Here is a 25,032-nt window from a genome sequence, read left to right on the forward strand (position 1 = left end):
CTTAACGTTAAGTTTAACGTCAGCCTCATGAACTCTATCATATTCAAGTGGAGACACTATGCTGTTGTTCAGTCATCCAAACTTGTTTAACCATTTAACATTTTTCAAAAATGTGGTCAATGTCCTCTTCCTCCCCACAAAAACAGCATTCTCCTTCCATGTTCATCCCTCTACTTTGGAGGGAAGTTTATCGTTTAGGAATAGAAAGAGGAAGACCCTTTATTTTGGTTGACATTTAACCTTCCACACGATAATGTTCCAATTAAACACAACCTCTATTAGAGATTGAGTTACACTTAATTGTAGGCCAATTTAACAGAAAAAAAAAACACCATCAGGATTCATCCTCCAAATAAGCATGCCCTCTTTATCCTCTGTTGGAATAAAAATAAGTCTAATTTTATTTCAAGTGCTTTGGGAGACCATCGAAAGGATATTGATTTCATTCCAGATCATCCTCTCATGGTCAATGAAGCCCCCTACATTTAAGTTCTCCATCTCAAGCGGAATTGGATCAAGCCCCTTAACAAAGAGTATCATTACCGAGCCAATTACCCTTCCAGGAATTGATGGATTTACCATTTCCAATAACCCAACCAATACCTTTCCTCAAAAGGCATCTTGAATCAATAATTTCTCTCTTAAGGACCAAGAAATTTTTTTCTTGGTTTTATATCTTAGGAAATCTTCTCCTTTCAGATATTTCTCTTTAACAACCCTCACCCATAAGTTATTTTTCTCTCTAAGAATTTTCCAACGCAATTTGGCTAGACTGACTTCATTAACCCATTTTAAATTTATAAGGCCAAGACCACCCTCATTTTTAGGATAACAAACATTGTTATCTTATAAGGTGCAAAGGTTTCTTATTGCTGGAATTAGACCAAAGAAAATTTTTTCTGGGCTTTACTGATGTCCTCAATGATGCCACTAGACAACTTGAAAGACCTCATGATATATTGAGGTAGCATACTAGCAGAGGCTTTCAAGAGAGTAATTCTGCTAGTAAGAGAAAGGGGATTTCTCTTTCAACTAGCAAGTTTTTTGACTACTCTATCCTTTACAAATCGAAACGAGTCCTTGGTGACTCTTGAATTAATTTGGGGGGCCCCAAGTATAAACCACTATTTGATTGGATAGGAATCTTCAAAATTCTGACAAGAATTTTCTGGAATTTATTTGAGGTATTTCGAGAGAAATGAATAGATGATTTCTTGAAATTTGGGTTCTGATTCGATGCTTTAGCAAATTTTTTCCAGAATATCTTTGATCTTGAGGCAAGCATTAATGGTAGGTTCAGCAAAGATCAGACAATCATCTACAAATTGTAGAGTAGGAATTTTGGGGGAATTCATTGCAGTTTTTACATCCAATACCAGTGTTAGGGTTAAGAGGTTCCTTTTCCAACTTCCTAGATACTGCTTCCACACATAGAACAAAAATGTAGGGGGAGAGGGGATTTCCTTGTCTAATACCACTAGATGGGTAGATCGCTGTACTGGGTGTGCCATATCAGAATTTGGAAGATTGTTGTTTTTATACACTCCATAATCCATCCAATCCATTGATCAAACTATTTTGCCCTTTTATGCCTTAGAACACGAGAGTAATTTAATATTCACATCTCTTATTTGTATATGGCTGACCAATGCTTTTGGTCTTAACTCGTTGGGCACGTTTTAAATTTAATCTTGTTAAGCGTTGTAGGGACATGGGTAGCAACCCAGGTTCAAACATTTGAACCTCATCCTCCTCAACTCAAAGCTCTGAACTCCCATCCTCCTCTAAGCAAAGCCATCATCTTCCTCTATGCCGGTTATAATAATCTAGTAACACTCTCCATCACTGTACGGATGACATGAAAATGTTGCTGATGGTTGATGAGAGTAACAAGATTATTGTATCTGGTGTAGAGGAGGATGGGAGCTTTGCAGTGGACGATACAGTAATCTAGGTTCAAAATATTAATACACCGATACGCTCATATTGGCCTGTATCGAAACTCGTTCACCTTTTTTTTTATTTTTTGAAATTGGTTCAGAGGGGTCGGGGTGTGACCTGGTTCAAGGGGTAGACCAGCCGTAGATGACACAGGTTACTCAAAGACTTAGCTGATCCGGTGATGGAGAGAGCTGAAAAAGTTTAAAGACTTAAAAGATAATAGGTTTTTACTTTTTACTATTATCTTTTTAACTCTTCCAATTTTAAGAATCTATTTTAACAATCTGTGGGAAGACAATATACTCCAAATCAAAATAGAGAAGAAAGTAGGGTAGGAATCGGTGATGCAAAGGCAAGTGATGATATGTATGAGTATGACAATGGAAAAACTTGGAGCTAATCTGTTGGTCATGGGAAACCATGTCTGTGGGTTCTCAAAGAGGTAAATAGGCGGTAGTAGTATTTAACTAACTTCTATTTAGATTTAATTTGTATTTATATTTATTCATATACTTCTTTTTGAAAAATTGAAAGAAAATAAAAGATAAAAGAATCACAATATACACTTAAACTTATTTGAAAAACTTGAGGTATATTTAAGTCTTTTACCCTTTAAAATATCTATTTTTGCTTAGTCTTCTCTCACTCTCCACTTTCCTTTTCTTGTATTCCTCTAATAAGTTCTGTTCGCTTGTTCATATTACTCTAATAAGTTGAAGAATGGTAGCAATTATCTTCACTTTTATTCTATATCTCGAGAAGTCCAAAAGATTGGACGCACCGCATTTTAATTTGCAAGTGATTCACGGTATCTCTCAAATGACAGAGATGAAGCCAAATCATTGACCGCAGAACGGAGCCAATGTTTTTGAACGGCCGGACCATTCAGCCTACGAATTGTTTAGGCAATCGGTTCCATTTTACCTCAAATCTGGTTCCTGGCAAAAAATCGTTGAATCGATTAATGAGCCATTAATCCGGATAGCTGAACTATTGACCAGTTTAACCTGTTCAACGGTTTTGACCATAATTTATTTTAATTATTATTTTATTATTAGAATGAACTGTCCATTTGAACCAGATGGTTGAACTATTAGCCCAGAAAAACGATTCTAATTCTGGACCGTTTTTTAAAAGATTACACAGGCTAAGAGTTTTCCTGAAAAGTCCAGTTACCCGAATTCAAAACACTAATTGGTCTAGTGGGGAATTGGTTTTAATTTTATTTTCAACATCTCAAAACTCAACGTCTCAACCAAAAGCTTATCCAAAAAGGTAACCGAATTCCTGATTCTCCCCACACTTTCACCACCCCCAAAAACTCCCTTGTGAAGGTGGGAACTGGGGTCAGTTCAAGTCTACGCTAAAAGCCTAAAACCAACCCAACGTTATAAGCAAAGCTAAATGGCACCTTCCGTCCAGATTTCAATTCAAACAAACATATACCATTCCCAGTTCACTCGATGGGAGTTGGGATGCTCTGCACTTATCCTGCACTCTGTGATAGGTGTTCTATAATTCTATTATATGTGTAGTCTAATATGCATGAATACACATGTAGTGATATACCTGTCACACTCTGAAAGGAAACGAAGGTATGCCTGAAACATGTGATGGGTGGCGAGTTTTGGGGAGTCGCTGAAAATTACAATCAAGATTAAGGGTTTGTTTGATGATAATTTTTAAAATTTTGCTTTTTTAGAGATAAGGCCTAAGGGGTATTTGACATCTATTTCTAACCTCCCTTGAGTTTCTGCTTGTTGTTGAAATCTTTTATGAAGTTTGGTAATTGTAATAATTTTCCCTAAATTTTATGACAGTAGTAAATAGACCTCCTTTTGTTAGAATCCTCTAAAAAGAGGCAGGAAAATGGCCAAAATATTTATTTTCCTAACTTTTTCTTCCTATAAATTGTTAGCCCAAACCTTTCCAATTTCTTTTCTGAAATTGATTTATTTTCCAAATTTGCCATTCATACCAATCACTCAGATAAAACTGTAACTTTATGTTCTCTTCTTTTTTTTTGTTTATAAAATTGTATTGATTTTTTATGTAGAAACCAGACTCAATAATAACTTCATTGGTATTTTGGACATTTTTGTGCCTCTAACAAAGGGAGTCTACTTATAATTTTAAAAAGTTAAGGGGAGGTGATTGCATTTACCAAACTTTAGAGAGGTTCCAACAATGGTCAGCAACTTCAAGGGAGGTTTCAGCAATTTTTCCTAAGAGAAAAGGCGTTTGAAATTATAAGATTTTTCAAAAAGTAAAATATAATTACAAAATCCAACTGAAACCCTGGGCCATCCAGATCCATATAACCCGAAGTATCACATTATTCACCCACAAAAATCTATTTCTTTATAAATTTCCGGCATTCTCACAGAATTCCCAAACTAGATCTGAACGATGAAAATGAGAAAAATATGAATGATGGTGTAACATAAGAACACCTGCATTGAAGAGAATGAATCCGTAATTAAAAAATTGGTCTTTATTATAGCATTTACTATTAAGATCATTTAGTCACGATAACAACAGTACAAAGGCAGAAGCCTGCCGATATATGCTGCCTTGGCTGTTAATCAAAGGAGAAGAAGTGCAGATTCTGGTTTTCTGTTCAGTAATCGGAACTCTGTAATACTTACTATATTTGATATCTAGAATGGAGGCAATATCGATTATTATCCTCCAAATGTTAACAGATGATTACAAAGATTGTACCATGATGAACACAACAAATTAGAATTTTCCAAGTTATTAATGGATATCTTACCTGCGTTCACACCATGTTTGACATTGCAAGTGCAGTTGAAATATTTAATCAGCCTGCAGACATGTGGCGCAACCATGTCAACTAAGAATAATAAACTGTTATAAGTAACATAACTGTGCATTAGTGCCACATCCATTAAACACTGGCACAGTCAATGTTTGGTTCGACGAAAATTGTCAGAGGAGATCATGCATAGCCTATAAACTTGAGCTCATTTTGGCCGCTCATTAGCAACCATGACCCCAAATACAAGGCATTTCTCAGTTGGATGCCTTTGGATCATGGTAAAATGAAATGTGACAGGTCTTTTTTTGGTCCAAACATCATAGACTTCATGATCCTCTTCTTTTGGAAACCACAGGCTAGGATTTGAGTCCTAGCATATTAGCCAGTAATCAAATAGTTGAGATAGATTTCTACCTTTCTACTTTATTAAATGCAGTTTAGAAACGTATTTTGCATATCTAAAGACCTACAACGTGTGCTCCCCTTTGCAAGTACCACATTATAATAATCAGTCAACCACAATCAAATGTTACCTTATCAATTGCGGAGAAAATGGATTTGACCACTTCAAAAACTTCTTCTCTAGGTTTTCCAGCATCAATCTGAGCAATGAAGTAATAGGTAAGATACAACCTACTAGAAATCCTCTGGGCTATGATCAGGGAAGAATAATCAGCAGGAAACCTAAAAGGAAGTTACCTTCTTGACCTTCCCCTTTGATTCATAATACTCAACAACGGGAATACTGGATTCTACAAAAACCTTAAACCGCTTCCGAATTGTGTCAATGTTGTCATCTTCCCTTCCCTTAATTATCCATTAGAAAAGTTTCAGAAAACTTATAGCAAATACTTGAACAAAAGTTTGAAAAAAAGAGAAGAAACTGTCTGAAGATGACATGACCAAAAGACATAAATAAACAGCTCCTTCTGCCTAACCTGGTTCCTATTTAAAAGACGCCTCTCCATCTCCTCTTCTGGACAATCAAAAAATAGTACAAATTCTGGACTAATTTTTGTCTGCAAGATAATTTAGAACTAGTCACGAATAACATGAGGTATCCCACACATATAGTTTCCACAAAAGAATATCACCTACGAGACCATTCCAAATTTCCAATAAGAGAATTTGGGGGCTTACAACATTCTCAAATGCAGCACGGTTCTCTTCGTTACGAGGGAACCCATCAATAAGGAATTTGTTGTTACCACTGTCCTGCATTGCCCGCTGGAGAAGTTTAATAGTAACCTCTGATGGAACAATCTTTCCCTCCTTTATCATGTTCTGTATCATTGTACTGTCACAACAGAGATGAAATTTAGATACCAAGATCTTTCATATTTCAGATGATACATGAAAAGAAATAGCATAAAGAAATAAAATCCGTGCCTGTTAACATGAAATAAATGCCATTTACAGGTAAAAAAATGGGGGAACACTTAAGTAGGGAACATCTGTTCATGCAATGGAGGTAGAAATCTAGGCCTCCCTGTTTAATAAAATATGCACAGTAAAGAGTAAACCATTTAACGGAGCCATGCAGAAGAGTTCCTAACAGAACATTGAGAATGGGTGATCCAAACCATCTAATATATCACATTCTTGGGATCTTTGATCAGGTAAATTTCTTGCCTAGCAAATCTCTTGTAGGGATTAACAAAAGGGTGGATTTCAATCCAGAGTAATAGTGGCATTGCAGAGATAGGATGGAAGACATACTTATCCAAGTGCTACTCCAAACTATAATGAATTATCCTATGTTACCCAGATATGGCAAGAACATGGCTGGACACAGTATCATATAAGGAATTTACACCAAGAGTTTATGTATCTGGCATGAGAAAGCACCTTTATACAGTTATCCAGGTATCATAGAAATCATCAACAGCATTCATAACTTCTGTTAGGATTAATAATTATAATCATACCCATTTTCAGAACCAGATTTAATTTCAGCTCGAAGAAGATCACCAGCACTGAGATGGGTAAACCCAAAATGTTCAACTATATTTGCACACTGGGTGCCCTTTCCACTGCCTGGGCCACCTGTAATTATTCAAATGCAATCATGCTATCAGCTGACCAGGAAATATCCAATAACTGAAGTGAAATTGCCAACATAAGAAAGAAAAGGCAGATCAGAACTAGAAATCTGAAACCCGATACGAATCTGTAAGTAGAAACAGAAGACAGAAGAAGACAAGAGCAGGACTACTTCCAAATTGGAAGGGTGATCAAGGGTGCAAGATATGCCAAAAAAAACTATTTCTTCACCTTCTTATCAAATTTAATAGCATCATATTTCGTCATCCTCAAATCTGATGGGATATTTCCTAGTATAACTTTTCAAGAGCTCTAAAATCTAAGATTTCCTTCTTTGTTCAGCTCTTCTCTGCCGTATGACATCTCTCACAAAAGCTTGGTAATGATTTATTGTTTGCTTTGAGCTAGCTCAGGAACAGGGCAAGGTATCACTGATATAGCTAGAGAATAATGGAAAAAACAAAAACTACATCAAACTGGAATTAAAAAGCTAGCGTACCAACTCAATATCCATGTAATAACAAATTCTATATCATTTTCTTTAATCAGTAAAAATAATCTTATTGAGTGTAAATATATGTAGAAAACAACGTATAAAGGAGGATGATAACACAACAAGACAAAAGTTGTACCCTTTTACATCTTTGACTCCAAAAGAATGAAAAAAGGGTTCTATTATATTGAAAAAGACTCGATACATTCAATATCTTGCTAGTTGTTAGCTTTGATAATTTGATATCAAAGTCGACCTTGCAGCTATGTCCTTGAAGTCCTTTCAAACTAAATTCCAATCCATAAAAAGGAACTTTGTCACGCACTTACATGGTGCAGTACAAGTTAGTACCATTATGGAAACTCAAGTAAAAAACTTTCCAATGTAAAAAATTAAAGTTAAGGCATAAAATACTTGTTTTGATATATAGGTTTGCTAAAAAGTTGCACTTCATATATTGGAATCTGTATAAGGCAAATAGTGAACTATATAGGATACTTGCACAATGAAACATAACTAAAACCAATAAACTCACCTAAAACAAAAACAACTTTGACCTTCTTCTCATCTGACAAGTTTCCATTAGCTTCCTGCGTCCAAAACTACACTTTATCAAGTGGTATAATCGAGATGCATTCTCTGAGGCAGAATACATGAGACGGTCATAAAGGGAACCTTGCAAATGGAACACATGCATGAAGAAAGCATATATAAGAATTCCATTTAGATGGATTTAATAATCTTTACACCCATTCTGGATATTATGGACAGAATTCAGCCACAATGCCTTGGCTTATGCATCAAAAGGTTTTTTTCCCCCTTGGTTCTTGGTCAAATAGAGCTCGGACAGAGAATAAGTTGCTATAATCTCCTCCAGGATAGGTTCTACTGCATGGTTCAAGACTAGATTGGTGTGATCATTCATCTATTACTATTACAATTTCTACCAAGTAAATATTTCATATAGAAAAGATGCTTCATTCTCTGCATGGGAAACAGTGCCCAACTCTGAGTTGTTTCTAGAAATTAAGGTGCATATTTTGTGATGCTTAAGGAATATTTTGTAATTCAACAAAAAAGAAAAGGAATATTTTGTAATTCAACAAAAAAGAAAAGGAATATTTTGTAAGTGCAAATTGATCACACATTAAATCAGAAGAAAGATACAACCATTGCATTAATATATGTTAAGGTGGTTGTGCTATTATGGGATGACAGATATCAAATAAGGATGTCATCAATCCCAAAATACACGTTACAATACTGAGTAGGAGACCTGATAGTGAAAAGCAAGCCTTATGAAAGGCATAAAACAGAAAAGGCAAACAAGGCTTTTTCCTATGGATAAATAGTTGAGAGGACTGGATGACATATAGTGCCTAGATGGTGTTTTATAAACAAAACAAAACACCCTTTACTGCTTTTGCCTTTTTGGTCTTGAGGTTCCTTATGACATAGCATTCCCCTAGTGAGAAATATATGCTTGTAATCCATGTTTCATCATCCATGCGTTCTTTAAATTGGGCATGGTTGAAAAGGATCCAAGCAATAAATCAAGGAAATTTATGGTAGATTGTAGAAATAGGCAGTAAGCCAGGAGAGTGCAATATGAAGGACATAAAGGATACTAAAAAAAATATGAAGAAAATTATATATTGCTGCACTACATTTGATGGCAAAGCCATCATGAAAGGCCTCAAGTTGGTTGCAAGATCAGAACATCGAATCACTTGAGTGGCTAGATTGAAAGCAGCATTTTAAAAAATAAATAAATAAAATTTAGGAGGATGCTCTTTAGTATTTTTATTTTCAACCAGAAGCATAAGACTAGGTGTCACAACTAAGACTTGAAGGTTGTATATTTCATAGTTCATACAAGGGTCTGTTTCCTGATGTCACTTATGGAGCTATCAATTCAGCAGTAAACGAAGGAACCTCAGAAATATTATTTTGACCTTTTGCAGAAAAAGACAAGTAAATGGTATAATATTGTCTATTAAGTAAAATGAATAAACTAACGGATGCAAAAATTTGCAATTCAACAAGGCATTCTGAGAACATAAAATATTAAAGAAAATATCTTATACACACAGTTTCTCATTTGAAACTTGCCATTTAACCTAACATTCTCATGTCTCATTTCTAAAAAACCGTAAGAAAATGGATGCTAGCTTGTTCATTCTGATGTCTGGGGTTGTATGCCAGTTGGCTCTAGATGTGGCTAGCATAAAATGTTAAAGAAAATTTTGGAGTAAAAAAGCTACCTTGTTGACAGAATCTACCGCAGTTCCCATGAGTGCAAATATAATATGAATGTACAACCTGCATATCATGGAACAGATGGAATGAACAAATTGATATTTATAGAATACTCCAAGAACACATGACACTCCCGCAGGAGATGTTCCTCTCAAAAATCTTTTGTAAATATTTATAAGAAGAGTCGTGTATGGCCGGATACCAGTGGCATTATTTTAAGTGATAACAGGGATCTAAAGTTCGTTATTGTGTAGTGGAATAGTGGATCAGTTATCAGTTAAAACATTAAGACAGGATTTGAGGCCACGTTCGGGGCATGATCCCCCTAAGAAACAGAAGAGGAGGAAAAGAAGAAATTTTAAAGTATTTTATCTGTCAACATCGTTTACAGTTCTTACTCGATAGGAGATCTAGATTGTCAATGGCAAAACCAGAGAATTTAGCCATTCATTCATTGAACTATTTCAAACGGTCTTTGGTGCTATATAGAGATAAGAAGATAACAGAAGATGTCAAAAGATATCAAATGAAAATAAAATCACTTGATCTGAAGCACTACTCCTTCAATCACACCAGATCTAACACAGAACAACCAAAAAATACATCAACTTGGAGAAAGACAAATAGACAGTCCAAAGATCCACGCATAACTATTAGAAATATAAAAATGTGAGCTTGAATCGGAATTGAAAACACTTCGAATCAGCCCAAAAGATGAAATTTTAACAGATACGGCTCCAAAAACAAAGGAAACGAGCAATATCATATCAAAAGAATGGAGATCGAGCTGATTGAGATTCAATCAGTATCGTACCTGATGAAAAAATCTTTAAGTGACGACGCTCTAAGCTTCTAACAGAAAATCGAGCAGAGATACGCGTGAAAGTGTCGGTTTTGGCAGTTGCAGAGGAAACGGGGGAGAAGAGAAGAAAAGGGAGGGAAACGAGATCTGCGAAAGGAATAAACGGTTTGTAATTTATAGAGTCACGACTCTAGTTAATTATTTTTTAAGGTTCCGTTTGGGAAGAATGTAAATAGAAATATATGTTCGCTTGTTCAGTGGCTCAGTGCAAATACAAGAACCGTGCCGTGCATATTTCGTGCTTGTTCCAACATATTTATATTTGTACTTCCAAACGGAGCTTAAAAGAATGCTTCTTTTTTTTTTTTTTCCAGTGAGTGGCCGGCCGATTCATGATTTGTTTGAGTCCGCATTGGCTCACCACCATCGCGCCCTACAAGCGGGATCTAGATATGCTGCTCACACCAACCTCACGGAATGTATTATTTGCACATGGGAGCGTGGGTTCGAGCCGAGCCGAGCCGAATACTATCAGGCTTGAGCTCGGCCCGAGATTGTTCTAGCCGGAACCTTGAGCTCGAGACCGGCTCAAGTAAAAAAATTATAAGCTCGAGCTCGGTTTTGAGCTCGATTTTGAGAAAAAATATTTTACAAAAAAAAAATTATATATAAAAATATTTTTTTTATATTTAAAAATTTAAGAATTATAATATTTTTATTATATATATATATATATATATTTCGAGTTGGCTCGCGAGCCTCACGAGTCGAGCTCTAGTAGGCTTGAGCTAAAGCTCGATTGAAACTGAGTCGAGCTGAGCTCTAGTAGGCTTGAGCTCAAGATCGATTGAAACCGAGCCAAGACGAGTCAGGCTTGAGCAACTCGTGTTGGCTCGTTGCCACCTCTACATGGGAGAATATCTCTTGTACTTGTATTTATTATTCACGAGGAGATGTTCCCACTTCCCAATATTAGGTGGGATGTGGCAGTGAGGTTGATGTGAGGCACATTCTATGAGGAATAAATCCCAATTCCCACACGAGTTTCACAACACATTTCACCGAGAATTGGGATCAAAATTAGATTGGCGCCCCATAGTGAATTAGGATCTTCTACCAACAAAATCCTCACACCGATCTCACAGGCACATCCCATTGTGCATTGGAGACATCTCCCACGAATAATAATACATAAGGGAGAGGTTCCCGATACATGGTGGTATGTGTTTATAAGGGAGATGTATCGTGGGATGTGCTATATGATAATCAATGCAATCACAATTTTTTTGGGCATGATAGGCTCAATGAGTCGGGATCTGCTCCTCACACAATGCACATCTCTCCTTTTTCTTCTTCTTCTTCTTCTTCTTCTTCTTATTATTATTATTATTATTATTATTATTATTATTATTATTATTATTCATGGATGATATTTTCAATATACTGTAGTATGTGACTGTGAGATCGGTATAAGAAACAGGTACCAATAATTAATAACTGGGACAAAAGTGTTAGTTCAGTTTGAAAAAAGTATAAATATAAATATATACAATGCAAATACATATATAATGATACAAAATATAAAGTTTTGTAATCTACATATTTAAATTTGTACTCAAGCCTTAATTGCAAGTGTTTTGCATACATCCTTCAACGGGGCCATGAGACGATACCAAAGAGATGGCTGATCATTCATCAACGTGACTAATGGTATTAGATCATGATAATTAATTGTGCTGACCAATGGAAGTTGGAACTTAAAGCAAGCGAGACGAGAAGATTAAAAAATTGGAATAAATTAGTCCATTCGTGGATCTGTGGTAGCGTCTTTTCTCCATCTCCAGGAATCTGTGTTTTTTTAAGGACAAAGACCTCACAACACATGCTATCGATTCACATCGTCTGTCCCTCTGGTACAGAAAATTACGAGACCAATAACAATTTGTTCACCAGCTCCCTGTATTTCCTATTTCAAAATTAAAGTGATTTTTTTTAAAAGATTTGGTCTAACATAGAAAATTTTCTGTATCAAGGGAACAGACGATATGATATGAATTCCATCCCATCTTACATTGAGAAGATCTTATCATGATAAAACATGAGATGTTCCCATGTGCAACTAGAATAGTAGGTCAGTGTGAAGAGTGATCCTGGAGAGTCGCCAAGATCAAAACGGGTGGACTGGAATTTTCTTATAACTTCTTTTATAAGCAATTTTTTAATCAATTTCAATCATTTTTAATAGATTTTTCCTAAAAAATCATTTTTTTCCTTTTCTAACATAAGCAAAGCACTCATTAATCAATGGGGACGTCGTTGACAATGAGAGCACCGAACCACGAAGTAAATGTGATCACGTATGAATGCTTTGAATGCTACAACAAGCAAAATGTCATGCCGAGCTGTTAAAACTTATACAATACTCAATAAGCATTCAAGAATAAGACATTTTCTTAATCCAAAATTTTAAGACTTTTTTAAGTATTTATATAATAAGCATTTATTCAATTTTTTTCTTCTAAAATTATTCTAATTGAATTTTAAAATACCACTAATAAAATTATTCTTATTTGAATTTTAAAAAAGTACTTTTATGAAAGCACTCTTAAGAAAGTACTTTTATAAAAATACTTTTACATAAGTAATTTTATGAAAACACTTCTATAAAAGTATTTTTACAAAAACACTTTCATGAAAGTACTTTTATAAAAATATTTTTATGAAAGCGCTTTTACGAAAGTACTTTTGTGAAAGCACTTTTACGAAAGTACTTTTATGAAAACATTTTTATGAAAGTACTTTTACGAAAGCATTTTTATGAAAACACTTTTACGGAAGTACTTTTATGAAAGCACTTTTACAAAAGCGCTTTTGTAAAAATGCTTTCATAAAAATACTTTCTTAAAAGTGCTTTCAAAGGGTATATTTTGAAATTTTGAAAGAAAATGAAGGACAAAATAGTCACAAATGCTTATTTAAGTGCTTATTAGAGAAAAATACTACAAAATGCCCAATATAAAATAAGTGTTTATTTTAAATAATAAGCACTTGAAAAAGTTGAGTGCCTAATGCAAATAAGTGCTTATTTGAATAATCAAGCTTATTTAAGTACTTATTGGAGAAAAATACTATTAAATGCCCAATATAAAATAAGTGTTTATTTTAAATAATAAGCACTTGAAAAAGTTGGGTGCCAAATGCAAATAAGTGCTTATTCAAAATAAGTGATTAATTTGGCCATTAAGCACTTATTGGTGGTATTTGAAAATAAGCCTGAAAGAAGTGCTTATTATAAAAATAAGGGCTTATTTTTTAAGTCCAAATTTCCAGATTTTTTTAAGTGCTTATGTATAAGCACTTACTCAAGTTTTTTCTTCCAAAATTATCCCTAGTTGAATTTTAAAATGCCACTTATAAAATTATCCCTAGTTGAATTTTATAAAAGTACTTTTATAAAAACATTTTTATAAAGGTATTTTTATGAAAGCATTTTTATAGAAGTATTTTTATGAAAGCACTTTTACAAAAGCACTTTTTAAAATTATTTTTATGAAATCACTTTTAAGAAAGTACTTTTATGAAAGCACTTTTACGAAAATACTTTTATGAAATCACTTTATAAAAGTACTTTTACAAAAGTTTCATAAGAGTACTTTCTTAAAAGTGCTTCCGTAAAAGTACTTTTAGAAAAGTGCTTTCATATAAGTACTCTCATAAAAGTGTTTTTATAAAAATAATTTAATAAAAGTGCTTTCAAAGTGTATATTTTGAAAATTTGAAAGAAATGAACAAAATAGTCACAAATGCTTATTCAAGTGCTTATTAGAGAAAAAGACTATCAAATGCCCAATATAAAATAAGTATTTATTTTAAAAAATAAGCACTTGAAAAGTTGGGTGCCAAATGCAAATAAATGCTTATTCAAATAAGGACTTATTTTTAACATAAGCACTCCCAAACATGGCCTAAGGGATAAAGCTTTCCGAGCAACAACATGAGTTGCATAGTTAGCAGTTCAAGGGGAACTTGGATTCAATCCACATAAAATGGTACTCACATCATACTCACAGCCACCTTCAACTATGTATTGGGAATATCTTTGAACTTAAAAATTTTTATTCATAGGGAGATATTCCCATTGTACAACTGTAAGTGACTGCAAATATAGTATGAACACAGTTTTGTGAGGATTGAATATTGAATCTGTTCTCGTTCAAGGGATAAAAGAGACTGAGCAAAAGTACGAAGCCACCATGGTGGATGGAAGTGATTTGTCAATAAAAACTCAACTATAATCATCACATTCTCAATGATTGAAGAGAAGAGATGTAATTTTTCAACAAACAACAAACTATGAATAAAGGCTCGTGATACAGATTCTTTAGGAATACTATTATTAGATTGGAGAGCCTCAAGAAAAAAGAAATCGACCATCATGATCTCTAACAATTGGAGTGCCACATTTCATAGATGTCTTTCTACAATTGCAAAACATGTTCCCCCAACTATTGGTACAATCTCTGATTCGTTGCGTTGTGATCAAGAGTCCAGATCATTTGCCAATAAAATACGTTTCAACCCTTTACCAATATCATTTCATACTGTACATCTCATACATGAAGGATTCTAATTTTATGGTGGGTCTCAATCTTATTGTGAAATATATCGTGTGAAATGATGTTGGTAGAAAGTTGAAACGTATTTTGTTGACAGGCGATCCCAACTCACAAAAAACATGCCAATAGAATTTGAGTTTTTTAATGACCAATAGAATTTAAATAGTAAAATGGTGGTGGATTTCCATCATCTTTCCGCAATTAGGCGAATGCATCAAGATGAGATCACCACTCAGAGGGATGTTGGTCAACATGAGTGTTTAGAAAAAAAAAAAAAAAACAAAAACAAAAACAAATAAGCAAAAATATATTGTTGTTGTTGACATGACAGTTGTCAAATTGGTGAGTATCCACTCAACCGGTAACAGCCCATTTGACCAACCTCAGTAGGCATGTTTTGTTGGGACCGGATCTATCAGGTGTGCCTACCTGATCCAGACTGTGTTTCGTTTGTTTAAAATGTAAAAATAATATAAAATTTAAAATATATTAAAAAAAAGAATCTTACGGGCCATTTGGTAAACCCCGAAATTGCTAAACTGAAAGATTTGTTGCTTTGTTTTCTAGTTGTTAGAATAATTAAATATTAAGATTTTTATAGTTGTATATTCAACGGCCTTGTCTGATACATTTTTTCGCACGGTCTTTCAGCTATTTACAAGCTGGGCAGATTGTGTTGCGGTCTTTTTCTATTTGGTTCATAACAGATCTAATCGTCAAAAGTTAGTGCGTCAAAAAAACGTAAGAAGCACATTTTAGGTTGATTTCAGGAAACTCTAAATGGAGTTTTTCGCATCTTTCTCACTCTATTCTCATGCAAAAAGACACGAAAAGATGCATAATAACTAAACTAGCTTCAGACTGCTTAGATCTTCATGCCAAAGCTCAATGCATCTTTTGACTCTCATAACTATTATAAGATTTTCCTAAAAAAACTTTCCAAACAACCCCAATTTTCAACCATCAACTAGCTCACGACTTCCTTAAAATACAAAAAAAAAAAAAGACAAAATAATAAGCTTTTCAAATTAGCCTTTCCAGCTATTATCAAACTGCATCTTAATAGATGGTATTTGGAATGACATTAGTGGATCCATTAGACAATGTTATGTGTCGCTGCTAAAGTTTTGAAAAATGCCACTTTCGACCATAAAATTTGAAAATGGGCCACTTTAATAAAATTAATTAAGCAAATTATTTCATGGTCTAATTACATGACCCTAAAGTATCTAATTAAGTTAATTAAATAAACTACACTAATTAAGATAATTAAGTAAATTAAGCAACTAACTGATTAACATAAATTAATTAAGAAGATGGAGTTAATTAATCAAATTAAATAAACAAAGCTAATCAATGTAAAGGGAAAATTTCCAATAGGTACCTGTACTTTAGGCCGAGTGCCAATTTAGTATCCATATTTTAAATTGTGACAATTTAATATCTGAAATTTTAATTTGGGACAATTTGATATCCATATTTTCAATTTGCGACAATTTAATAGGGTACGTTAGATTTCCATCGGTTAGAAACTCACATGAGGCGTATAATTTTCAAAATACCAAAAAAACCATTCATTCCCTCAGTTGAACGAACGAAACCTGTCTTCTTCGTTCTAGGTTGAACGAACAAAAAGCACAGGTCGCTTTTTGACGTTTCATGCATCGTTTCAACACCCCCCGATATCATCCAGCTGCTACACAGGTCATTATGTCGGGGAGTGAAAAACTCGGTCAAAACCCCTTTCCTTGGCTTCATGGTGGATCTTGTGAAACTCCCTTATATTCCTTTCACTGTCCGATAATCGCAGCATTCGGGTTACCTGAGCCTAAAATTAACAATAACATGCTAATAAACTGAATGAAGAGAAAGAAGAGCAAACACTGAAAGTAGGTAGATGGTTGAGTACCAACAGAACTCGTTGATCGTCGGGAGAGAGGGAAGCGGTGTCGAGAACGCGGACATGGAGATGCGGACGAGGATGGGAGTGGTTTTCATCAGAGAGTCGCAAGGAGCGTTGGAAGGTCTTAGTCGATGGGTCCCACTGGTTCGGTGCCATCATGAACAGCCCATGGCTGCAGACAGCATTCTCCAGACTGAAGGTCGAAACCGATTCCCAAAGCGGCAGAGTGAACAAACACGACAACGACGGTGAAACCTCCACTTCTTGTTGCCGGTGGCCATCTCTTCTGTCGTCGGATTTCTCCGTAGAATGCTCCATCCTTGCTTATTCGGCAAGGGTAGGCAAGTCTGAACTCTGAGAAGAGTGTAGACAGTGAAGAGACGGAGATAACCGTTGACAGACTGCAGTGTACTTTTAAAACTTTTCAAGTTCCCAAAGGAAAAACCGAGAACTTAACCCTCGTTGTTGATTTGTTTGATGCCCCACCAAATCCTACAACGGTTGCAGAGATTGTCCAACTTCAATGGAAGGGGGAGAGCTTGCATCGTCTGTTCCGCTGGGAACGGAAAATTTTCTGTTAATACGTCTGTTTTGGGGAAACATGTAAAAGGTAACAGGAAGTGGGTCGATGGGTTAGTTTAATGATTTTTATCGGTCGAAATAGTAATATGTGTATTTAAGACTTTTTATTCTCTAATCGAAGGAAATTTAATGAGGATAAATACTAAATTGACACTCCGCTTAAGGTACAGGATACTATCGGGAATTTTTCCATAAATAAATTAAATCAATTAAGCAAGGCTTTAAAATCGACCCAAAACAGAGCCACTTTGGCAGCTGGTTTTTCGTCACCAATTAGATTGTCCGGTCAGAGTGGATCAACCATGAAACTTTGAAGAACATGTAATTAAAATAAAAGATGACCCAAACACATTTACTGGATGACAGTAGTTTATTGACGAAGTTAGCGTTTTTTTTTTTTTTTTTAATTTCCGGGCCAAGTATAAAATGGAGCTGGACAATTGACCGGTTCCTAGGTTGAATGGTTCAACCGATCGGGTAAATCATACTGGACAATTGAATGATTCTTGTGTCGAATGGTTTGATTGCCCAGAATTTTTAACTTGGTTAATAAACAAGTGACTCAAATGATTGACCCCCTAAACTGTTCTATCCAATAAATGGTTTTTAGTTGTTTTTTATTTTACTTTTATTTTATTTTTATTTTTCAAAACATCATAGGTTGATTCATTCGAACCAGATTATCAAATCATTGACCTAGAAATCGGTGGCTAAAGTAGTTTCATTTGGGTTGATTTTTAAAACTCTCCTTAATTGGTTTAATTTACTTATTTAGATTGATTGCCTTTGTTTATTTAATTTAATTAATTAAGTCCATTTCCCTAATTAATTTAATTTATTTATTTAAATACTTAATTAGTATAACTTAATTAATTAATTTTGTTTATTAATTAAGAGCCCGTTTGGTTCGCAGTTAGAATCGGAATTAGAACTGGAATTGAAATTCACCGGAATCGGAATTGGAATGGCCCATTCCCATAGTCTGTTTGGTTCAGACAGGAATGGGAATGGGAATTGAAATCAACAGGAATGGGGTTTGATTCCCTAGGGAAGGGCAGGGAATAGTCATTCCTTAAGATGTGGAAATGCCATTCCAACAATAATGGGAATGGGATTTTGATTCCAACCAAACAGTTGGAATCAGAATAGCCCATTCCAATTCCAATTCCAAATCCCTATTTCCATGAACCAAATGGGGCCTAAATAAATTAAATACTTAATTATAGTTTAGGGTCATTTAATTAGAACATGAAGTAATTTATTAACTTTATTAAAGTGGCCCATTTTCAACCTTTAGAATCTAAAGTGAATTTTTTCAAACTTTAGTAGTGCCACATAACGTTGTCTAATGAATCCATTGGTGTAGTTTCAAATGATGTCTATATTTGCCTATATATGACCTTTTTTTTATGGTTTGGGGTGGAAAATGGTATTTTTCATTCTTTAAGGTCGAAATTGACATTATTTTACTTAAAATATAATAAAAATCACAAAAAACTAGGAAATCTTTTTAATTTATTAACAAATTCATTGGTTTGGGTCTCAATCCATTTGAAGCAAGTAAGAACCGATATCAAATTTAGTCCTCAGAACTATGCTCACACCGTCCTCACAGCCTATTGCAATTGTGCATTCAAAATGTCTCCATGAATGTATGTTTTTATTCATGAAGAGATATTTCAAGTGCACATTTACACTAGATTAAGGATTGAGGGGTGTTCTTTTGATAGATGGCCGTGAAGATGGTGTGACCAATGTGAGGACCAAATCCAAACCACAAGTCGCAAGAACCACGTTACCACACTAGATCAAGTTATTAGAGACGGGATCTACTCCTCACAGATGGGCGCCTCACATGCATGCATTGGGAACATCTCCTGTGAATAATAAATACGGGAGATGTTCCCAATGCATGGTAGGATGTGCATGTGAGGCGCCTATGAGGCGCTAGGTGTGAAGAGCAGATCCGGTCTCCAATTATTAATCAGGAGTTCGGACAAAATTATGTAATTGAAACCGTATAATCATTTTGATAAGCTCAAATCTATCGGATAAGTTCAGATATGCTCCTCACACTAACCTCACATCATGTTTCAGCCACTCTAGATCATCTTTCGTCCTTGCATGTTATTATTCATGAGAGATATTCCGAGCATACGGCGGGATGTAGATGTGAGGTCGGTGTAAGGAGTAGATTCCACTGTATATTGGGAATATCTCCCATGAATTATAACATAGTAGTACGGGGAGATGTTCTTGTTATGCAACGGTCAAAGTTTTAAAAACCGATTCAGAGGCCAACTTGTTTTTGCCTTTGGGTCGTGAGTCATTGGTTCAATTAGTCGGGTCGAATGGTTCAGATCATGCCATGTCAGCATAAATATGTACTAAGTATATATATGTGTGTGTGTCTATAAATATATATTTTTAGCAATAAATAATGTATAAAATATATCTTAAATATGTTATGTGTATTATTTTATATTTAATATGTGTTTTTTATTTTTTTTATTTAAAAAGAAATTGAAAAATGCAAATTGAGACCAAAAAAGTTTTTTTTTTCTTTTTTGCAAAAATAACGGGGCAAGGCACCTACAACTTCCTAGGGCACATGATCTCGAAAAGTTGCCCAAAATAAAAAATACCTTAATCAGACATTGAGAGCAAAGTTACTACCTCCGAAAGTTTTGTATGCGTTGGGTGCGTGACCTGCCACCCAGTCACTAGGTTGAACTAGCCAAGTTCAATGGTTTTTGACGGTCTAACGGGTATTGACTGAACTAGGTTCGGAATCTTGGCCAGGTAACGGTTCAAATGGTTCGACCAGCTGGCTTGAAAACATTTGTGGCGATACATGCTTAAATGTCGGTGTAAGGAGCGCTCTGAACTCAGACTGATTGGTTGGAACCTTAATGTTTCGTTTTTATGAACAAAATAGCAGGGGAATGAACTGAAATAACTCTTTTGGAAGACTTGTGATGATTGGGTTTGTCTTAGTTTTGGGGAAAACTCCCGATTAATACCCTATACTTTGGGTCTAGTGTCTTGGTCCCCAAACTTTAAAATGTGATAATTCAATACTCAAACTTTCAAAGCGTGACAATCTAGTATCTATCGTTAACTAACTATTAATCGGCGATTAAGGACATTTTAAAAAAATACAAATGTCCATTGAGTATTATCTAATTTTCCTTATTAATTATCTAAACATTAAAAAAAATATTATAATCCCAAATCCTTACCTCTTCTATTTACAAAGTTAGGGTCACTAGCCCACTCAAATGTAACTTGAACTTTGGGATTGTCAATTTTCCTTTTCAAATATCGCTTAACAACATATTAACTGATGGTTAATGATTAATGGTACATTTTTAAAGTTAAAGTATTGAATTGTGCATTTGACACAAAGGAAGACTACTGATAAGGATTTTTCACTTTTTTAAACATTTCCTTTTTCGCAAAAAGAGACGTCTGGTCCTTGCTCCTTTCCGGAATCATTTCCGCTCAATTGCCCAAACAAGAAGTGAATCAACTGATCTCCGGTGAGTTTCGATTCCCTCCTACTGTTCTGTGTTTTTCTTTTTTTCACGCGAAGGTTTCACATCCCTTCTCAAGTTTGGTCGTTTAATTATGATAAACTGAAAAAGGGTTCTGTAACCCTACTCTCCTAGCCATTGATCCATCTACCATTGAGGAAGGATAAGTTAGCAAATTGTTTTAGAATTAAGATAATTTCCTTCTGGTTTGTAATTCGCAATAATTGTTGAAGGTTGTTCCTTGTCTTCCATTAGAAATTAGAAAAATTTTACAAGTTTGTGTTTCAGTCTGGTACAAATTGTACTGTAGTCTATTCCCGGTATATGGGAGCTCAAACTTGGATGGCAATGACATAATGAATCATCAGATAGAGGATTTACATCTATTTTACTAGTTTAATTTGGGTCTGAAAGGCCACAACAGAAGAGGGTTCAGGTTTATTTTCCGAAATTGTTCTTACTAGTCTAACTCTTGTCTTTTCTTTCGTCAAACTACTTACTGTTTCATTTCCAGGTCCATAAACTAGGAAGGTCTTGAACAAGAGGCCACCATGGCACCTTCTGCTTCAGCATCAGCATCTCTCAAAGAATACCTGAAGAGGTACACAAATGATAATGAAGACGAGAAGAAAAAGAAGAAGAAGAAGAAAAAGGTGAAAGCAAAAACGAATGCAGTGGGTGTTCTTGTTGTGGATGAAGATCCGGTCTGGCAAAAACCAATACAACTTGATGATGAGAAAAGTGAGGATGATTCTGCAGGTAAAGAAATCAAAACCCTCAAAAGGAGAAAGCAGAATATTTGTTGAAGAATTGAATTACCAATTTCTTATTAGCATCTTTTACAGATGAAGAAAAACCCCAAATTGATGAAGACATTGAAGTCAAGCGCCTGAAGAGACTCGAGCAAATTCGATCTCAGCGTCCCTACCATGCGATTTCTGAGGATGGAAGTGGCTGGGTATCGATTTCTGATGCACCTAAACAAGCAAAACCCACTCAGCAAGATTCTGATTTGTCCCCTCCTCGCCAACGAAGGGCACGGTGTGATACACCTTCACCTTCACCTGAATTGAACGGCACAAGTTCTGGTCATGAAGCTCCTGATTTGTCACCACCACGACAGCGGCGGGTTCGGTATGACACACCTTCTCCTGAACCTAAACTCAAGCACACAGGTTCTGGTAGTGAAGCTCCTGATTTGTCACCACCACGGCGGCGACGAGCTCGGTATGATACCCCTTCCCCGGAACCTGAACGGAAGCATACACGTTCCGGTAATGAAGCTCCTGATTTGTCACCGCCACGGCAGCGACGGGCTCGGTATGATATCCCTTCCCCGGGACCTGAACGGAAGCATCCACGTTCTGGTAATGAAGCTCCTGATTTGTCGCCGCTGAAACAGCAGCGACGGGCTCGGTATGATACCCCTTCCCCGGAACCTGAAAGGAAGCGTACATATCATGGCAATGAAGCTTCTGATTTGTCCCCACTACGGCGGCGACAGCAGCGTTATCAAACGCCATCACCTGAGAATGAACCAAAGGCATCGAACTCCGTAAACCCAGACCATGACTTGTCCCCACCTCGGCGCTCCCGTTCTCAAACACTGACGGAATTTCAAAGGAAGAATTCAGAGAGGACTGATTCGCCCTATCTTTCTCCCCCAAGGAGAAACAGGAAGGATACTGGGAGGAAGAATTTGGAGAGGATTGGTTCATCTGATTTATCTCCCCCTCTGCGTACTCATCGTGGTTCACCAGATAAGGGTGCACCCCGAGTTTCATTGGTGGGAAATCTTTCTCCTCCAAGGAGAAGCAAGAAGGGTTCTGAGAGGGCTGAATTACCTGACCTCTCTCAAGGAGTTTATTCCCAAACAATTGAAGCTGATGCTTCTATAGACCTTTCACCCCCAAGGAAAAGCCGGAAAGATTTATCCCCTGTGAAAGCAGGGCGGAGGTCTGGTTTGGTTAGTCGTGAAGCATTTAAAGAAGAGGTTGCCAAAGTGCAGGAGGACTTGGCGAGGTAAATCTCCCGCTAACAAACTAGGCATTACTGTTTATGCTCTCTCTGCTCTCTATCTGTTTATTTCTATTCTTCTCATCTTTTGTTTTGTTTTGTTTTTTTTTTTTTTTTTTCATGTTGCCATAATCCATGTGTCTATGTTGGGGGGGGGTTTATCTTTGTTGAACAAACTTCCTGTTGTTTCGAATGTTGAAGTAGGTTTTAAATTTTGTTTAATAAATAAAAAAAGGTAAAACCAAGGGAATCTCCTTGCCCAGCAGGACGGGGTGTTCATAGCTACTAAAGAACAGGACTTGTCTAATAGACTATCTACATTTTCATGAACTAGTTTGGCCAAACAGGATTACTTCTATCACCATAAGCTCAAATATTCATGAAGAATGGAGAGCAACAGTAGTCAGACAATTCAACTACTTGAGTGAGCAACTATACTCCTTGTTCATGTATTAGGTATTTGGTGCTCTCCAAAATTAGGAAAGAGAGTTGTTCCTGTTTAAGTGAAGTTATTATTTTGCCCCCCTTTCTTTCTCTAGTAAAGTTGAATTGGTTGTTCTTAAGATGACTGATGCATGGACGACGAACATTCCATCTGTTGCTCTTTTTTTTTATTTTTATTTTTTATTTGGAGAATTGATTGTTTAAATAAATATATGTAGGTTCAAAGAGATTGATCCTTCCATCAGTGGAAAAGGTGCAGAACCCGTGTATCGTGATAAAGTAAAAGGTCAGAGAAAATTTCTTCTATATACTCTCTTAACTTCTCAGAACAGTTCATTGCCAATTCATGCAAAGTGTCAAAATCTATGTATCTCAGGTTTTATGCTAACCATATACAAGCTACCATTTGGATTTTGTCACTGCAGGAGTACGCATCTCAAAGGATGAATTCTTAAAATCACAAAAAGGAGAAGAAAAACCCAAGGTATGCCTGAGATATTATTTGTTAAGAAAATTGGTTAGGTATTTAATATTGACTAATGGAATTGATTAACTGCCTGGTCCAGTGGTGCCATATTTCTTTTTGCACAAGGAACTAGGAAGCACTGTTTAACTCCAATTATCTTGGGAAGGAAAAAGAAGTGCCCAAAGATAGAAGCTGGCTTGGCAATGTAATATTAACTGAATTCTAGTTTGTAGGAGGGAGAGGAGAGGAGAATAATGTAGCAGAAGAGAAAGAATATTTTGGCAGAAGATGTTAGTGGCGATGCCCATACTGACTTATATACTAGGGCGTTAAGAAATAAAGAGAAAATTACAATAGTGCCCTTAGTTACAACTTAATAGAATAAATAACATTCTAACAGCTCTAACAACACTCTTCTCAAGTTGGGTTGTATATGTCTATCATTCCCAATTTGATACAAATGTTTACATTGCTGAGTACTTATAACACCCTTGGTGAAGATGTCACCCAATTGGTCAATGGAGTTCACATAGGGAATGCAGACTTCACTAGTTTCAAGATTCTCATGGATGAAGTGTTTGTTTATTTTGATATGCTTTGTTCTGTCATGCATTATGGGATTATGAGCTATATTAATTGCTGCCTTGCTGTTATAATACACTGGCATCAGCATAGGAACTTCAATTCCCAACTCCATTAGAAAATTCTTGAGCCACAAAATTTTTGCCACACTATGTGCCATAGCCCTATATTCAATCTCTGCACTAGATTTGGCTAATGATTCTTTTTTTCTTGAAAAGAGTAAGGTAAAAAATTTATTAATGAAAGTTGTACAAGAAGTACTCGAAAAGGCAGTACACAGTTAAAAGCCGACAAACTCCCCTACCGGCCAACAAAATGAAACAAAAGCTGAAGAAAATCCACAAACAGAGCACACCAAACCTCCTTTCGAACAACTAAAACAAACCACCCAACTCACAACTCACCACAGCTAAGAACCGCGACCACCAAACATGGAAATTTGCAAAAGACTCCCTACTTATTCTCAATGTTCCAGCCTTTGCCTCTTCTACCCCTCCCTCTAGAGCCTCGGACCCCATGGGAAGGAGGGCCCACCAATTTCACATCATAAAAATCAGCTAGAAGTTT

General features: G+C 35.7%; 2 protein-coding genes across 11 annotated transcripts in view; one reads left to right on the plus strand and one right to left on the minus strand.

The window, feature by feature from the left end:
• Window positions 1–4,140: 4,140 nt before the first annotated feature.
• On the minus strand, window positions 4,141–10,489 carry LOC148848443 (UMP-CMP kinase 4-like). 8 transcript variants are annotated; one of them, XM_088952421.1, is made up of 10 exons: window positions 10,333–10,489; window positions 9,524–9,581; window positions 7,795–7,849; window positions 6,652–6,769; window positions 5,864–6,020; window positions 5,662–5,742; window positions 5,423–5,530; window positions 5,257–5,325; window positions 4,718–4,770; window positions 4,141–4,394 (listed from the first exon to the last, which is right to left on the minus strand). In XM_088952421.1, exons 2-9 carry the CDS (start codon window positions 9,551–9,553, stop codon window positions 4,762–4,764), a joined length of 627 nt encoding a protein of 208 aa, XP_088808547.1. In that variant the 5' UTR covers window positions 9,554–9,581; window positions 10,333–10,489; the 3' UTR covers window positions 4,141–4,394; window positions 4,718–4,761. The 8 variants fall into 8 exon arrangements, with proteins under 8 accessions (XP_088808547.1, XP_088808545.1, XP_088808551.1 ...); XM_088952419.1 differs by having other exon boundaries at window positions 7,795–7,861; window positions 10,333–10,471; XM_088952425.1 differs by lacking the exon at window positions 5,662–5,742 and having other exon boundaries at window positions 10,333–10,471.
• Window positions 10,490–20,782: 10,293 nt separating this feature from the next.
• Window positions 20,783–25,032, plus strand: part of LOC148848444 (pre-mRNA-splicing factor of RES complex protein) — a 60,207-nt gene continuing 55,957 nt past the window's right edge. The window contains exons 1-5 of one of the 3 annotated variants that reach the window (XM_088951007.1): window positions 20,783–20,963; window positions 21,472–21,716; window positions 21,803–22,979; window positions 23,636–23,703; window positions 23,843–23,901. In XM_088951007.1, coding sequence (XP_088807133.1) covers window positions 21,509–21,716; window positions 21,803–22,979; window positions 23,636–23,703; window positions 23,843–23,901 — 1,512 coding nt within the window. In that variant the 5' untranslated portion in view covers window positions 20,783–20,963; window positions 21,472–21,508. Of the gene's footprint in view, window positions 21,394–21,471; window positions 21,717–21,802; window positions 22,980–23,635; window positions 23,704–23,842; window positions 23,902–25,032 lie in introns of all 3 variants that reach the window. The other 2 variants (XM_088951009.1, XM_088951008.1) reach the window with 2 other exon arrangements.

The sequence above is a fragment of the Nelumbo lutea genome, chromosome 6 (genome assembly GCF_056320005.1).
Source record: "Nelumbo lutea isolate HS-2025 chromosome 6, American lotus-T2T, whole genome shotgun sequence".
Lineage (NCBI taxonomy): Eukaryota > Viridiplantae > Streptophyta > Magnoliopsida > Proteales > Nelumbonaceae > Nelumbo > Nelumbo lutea.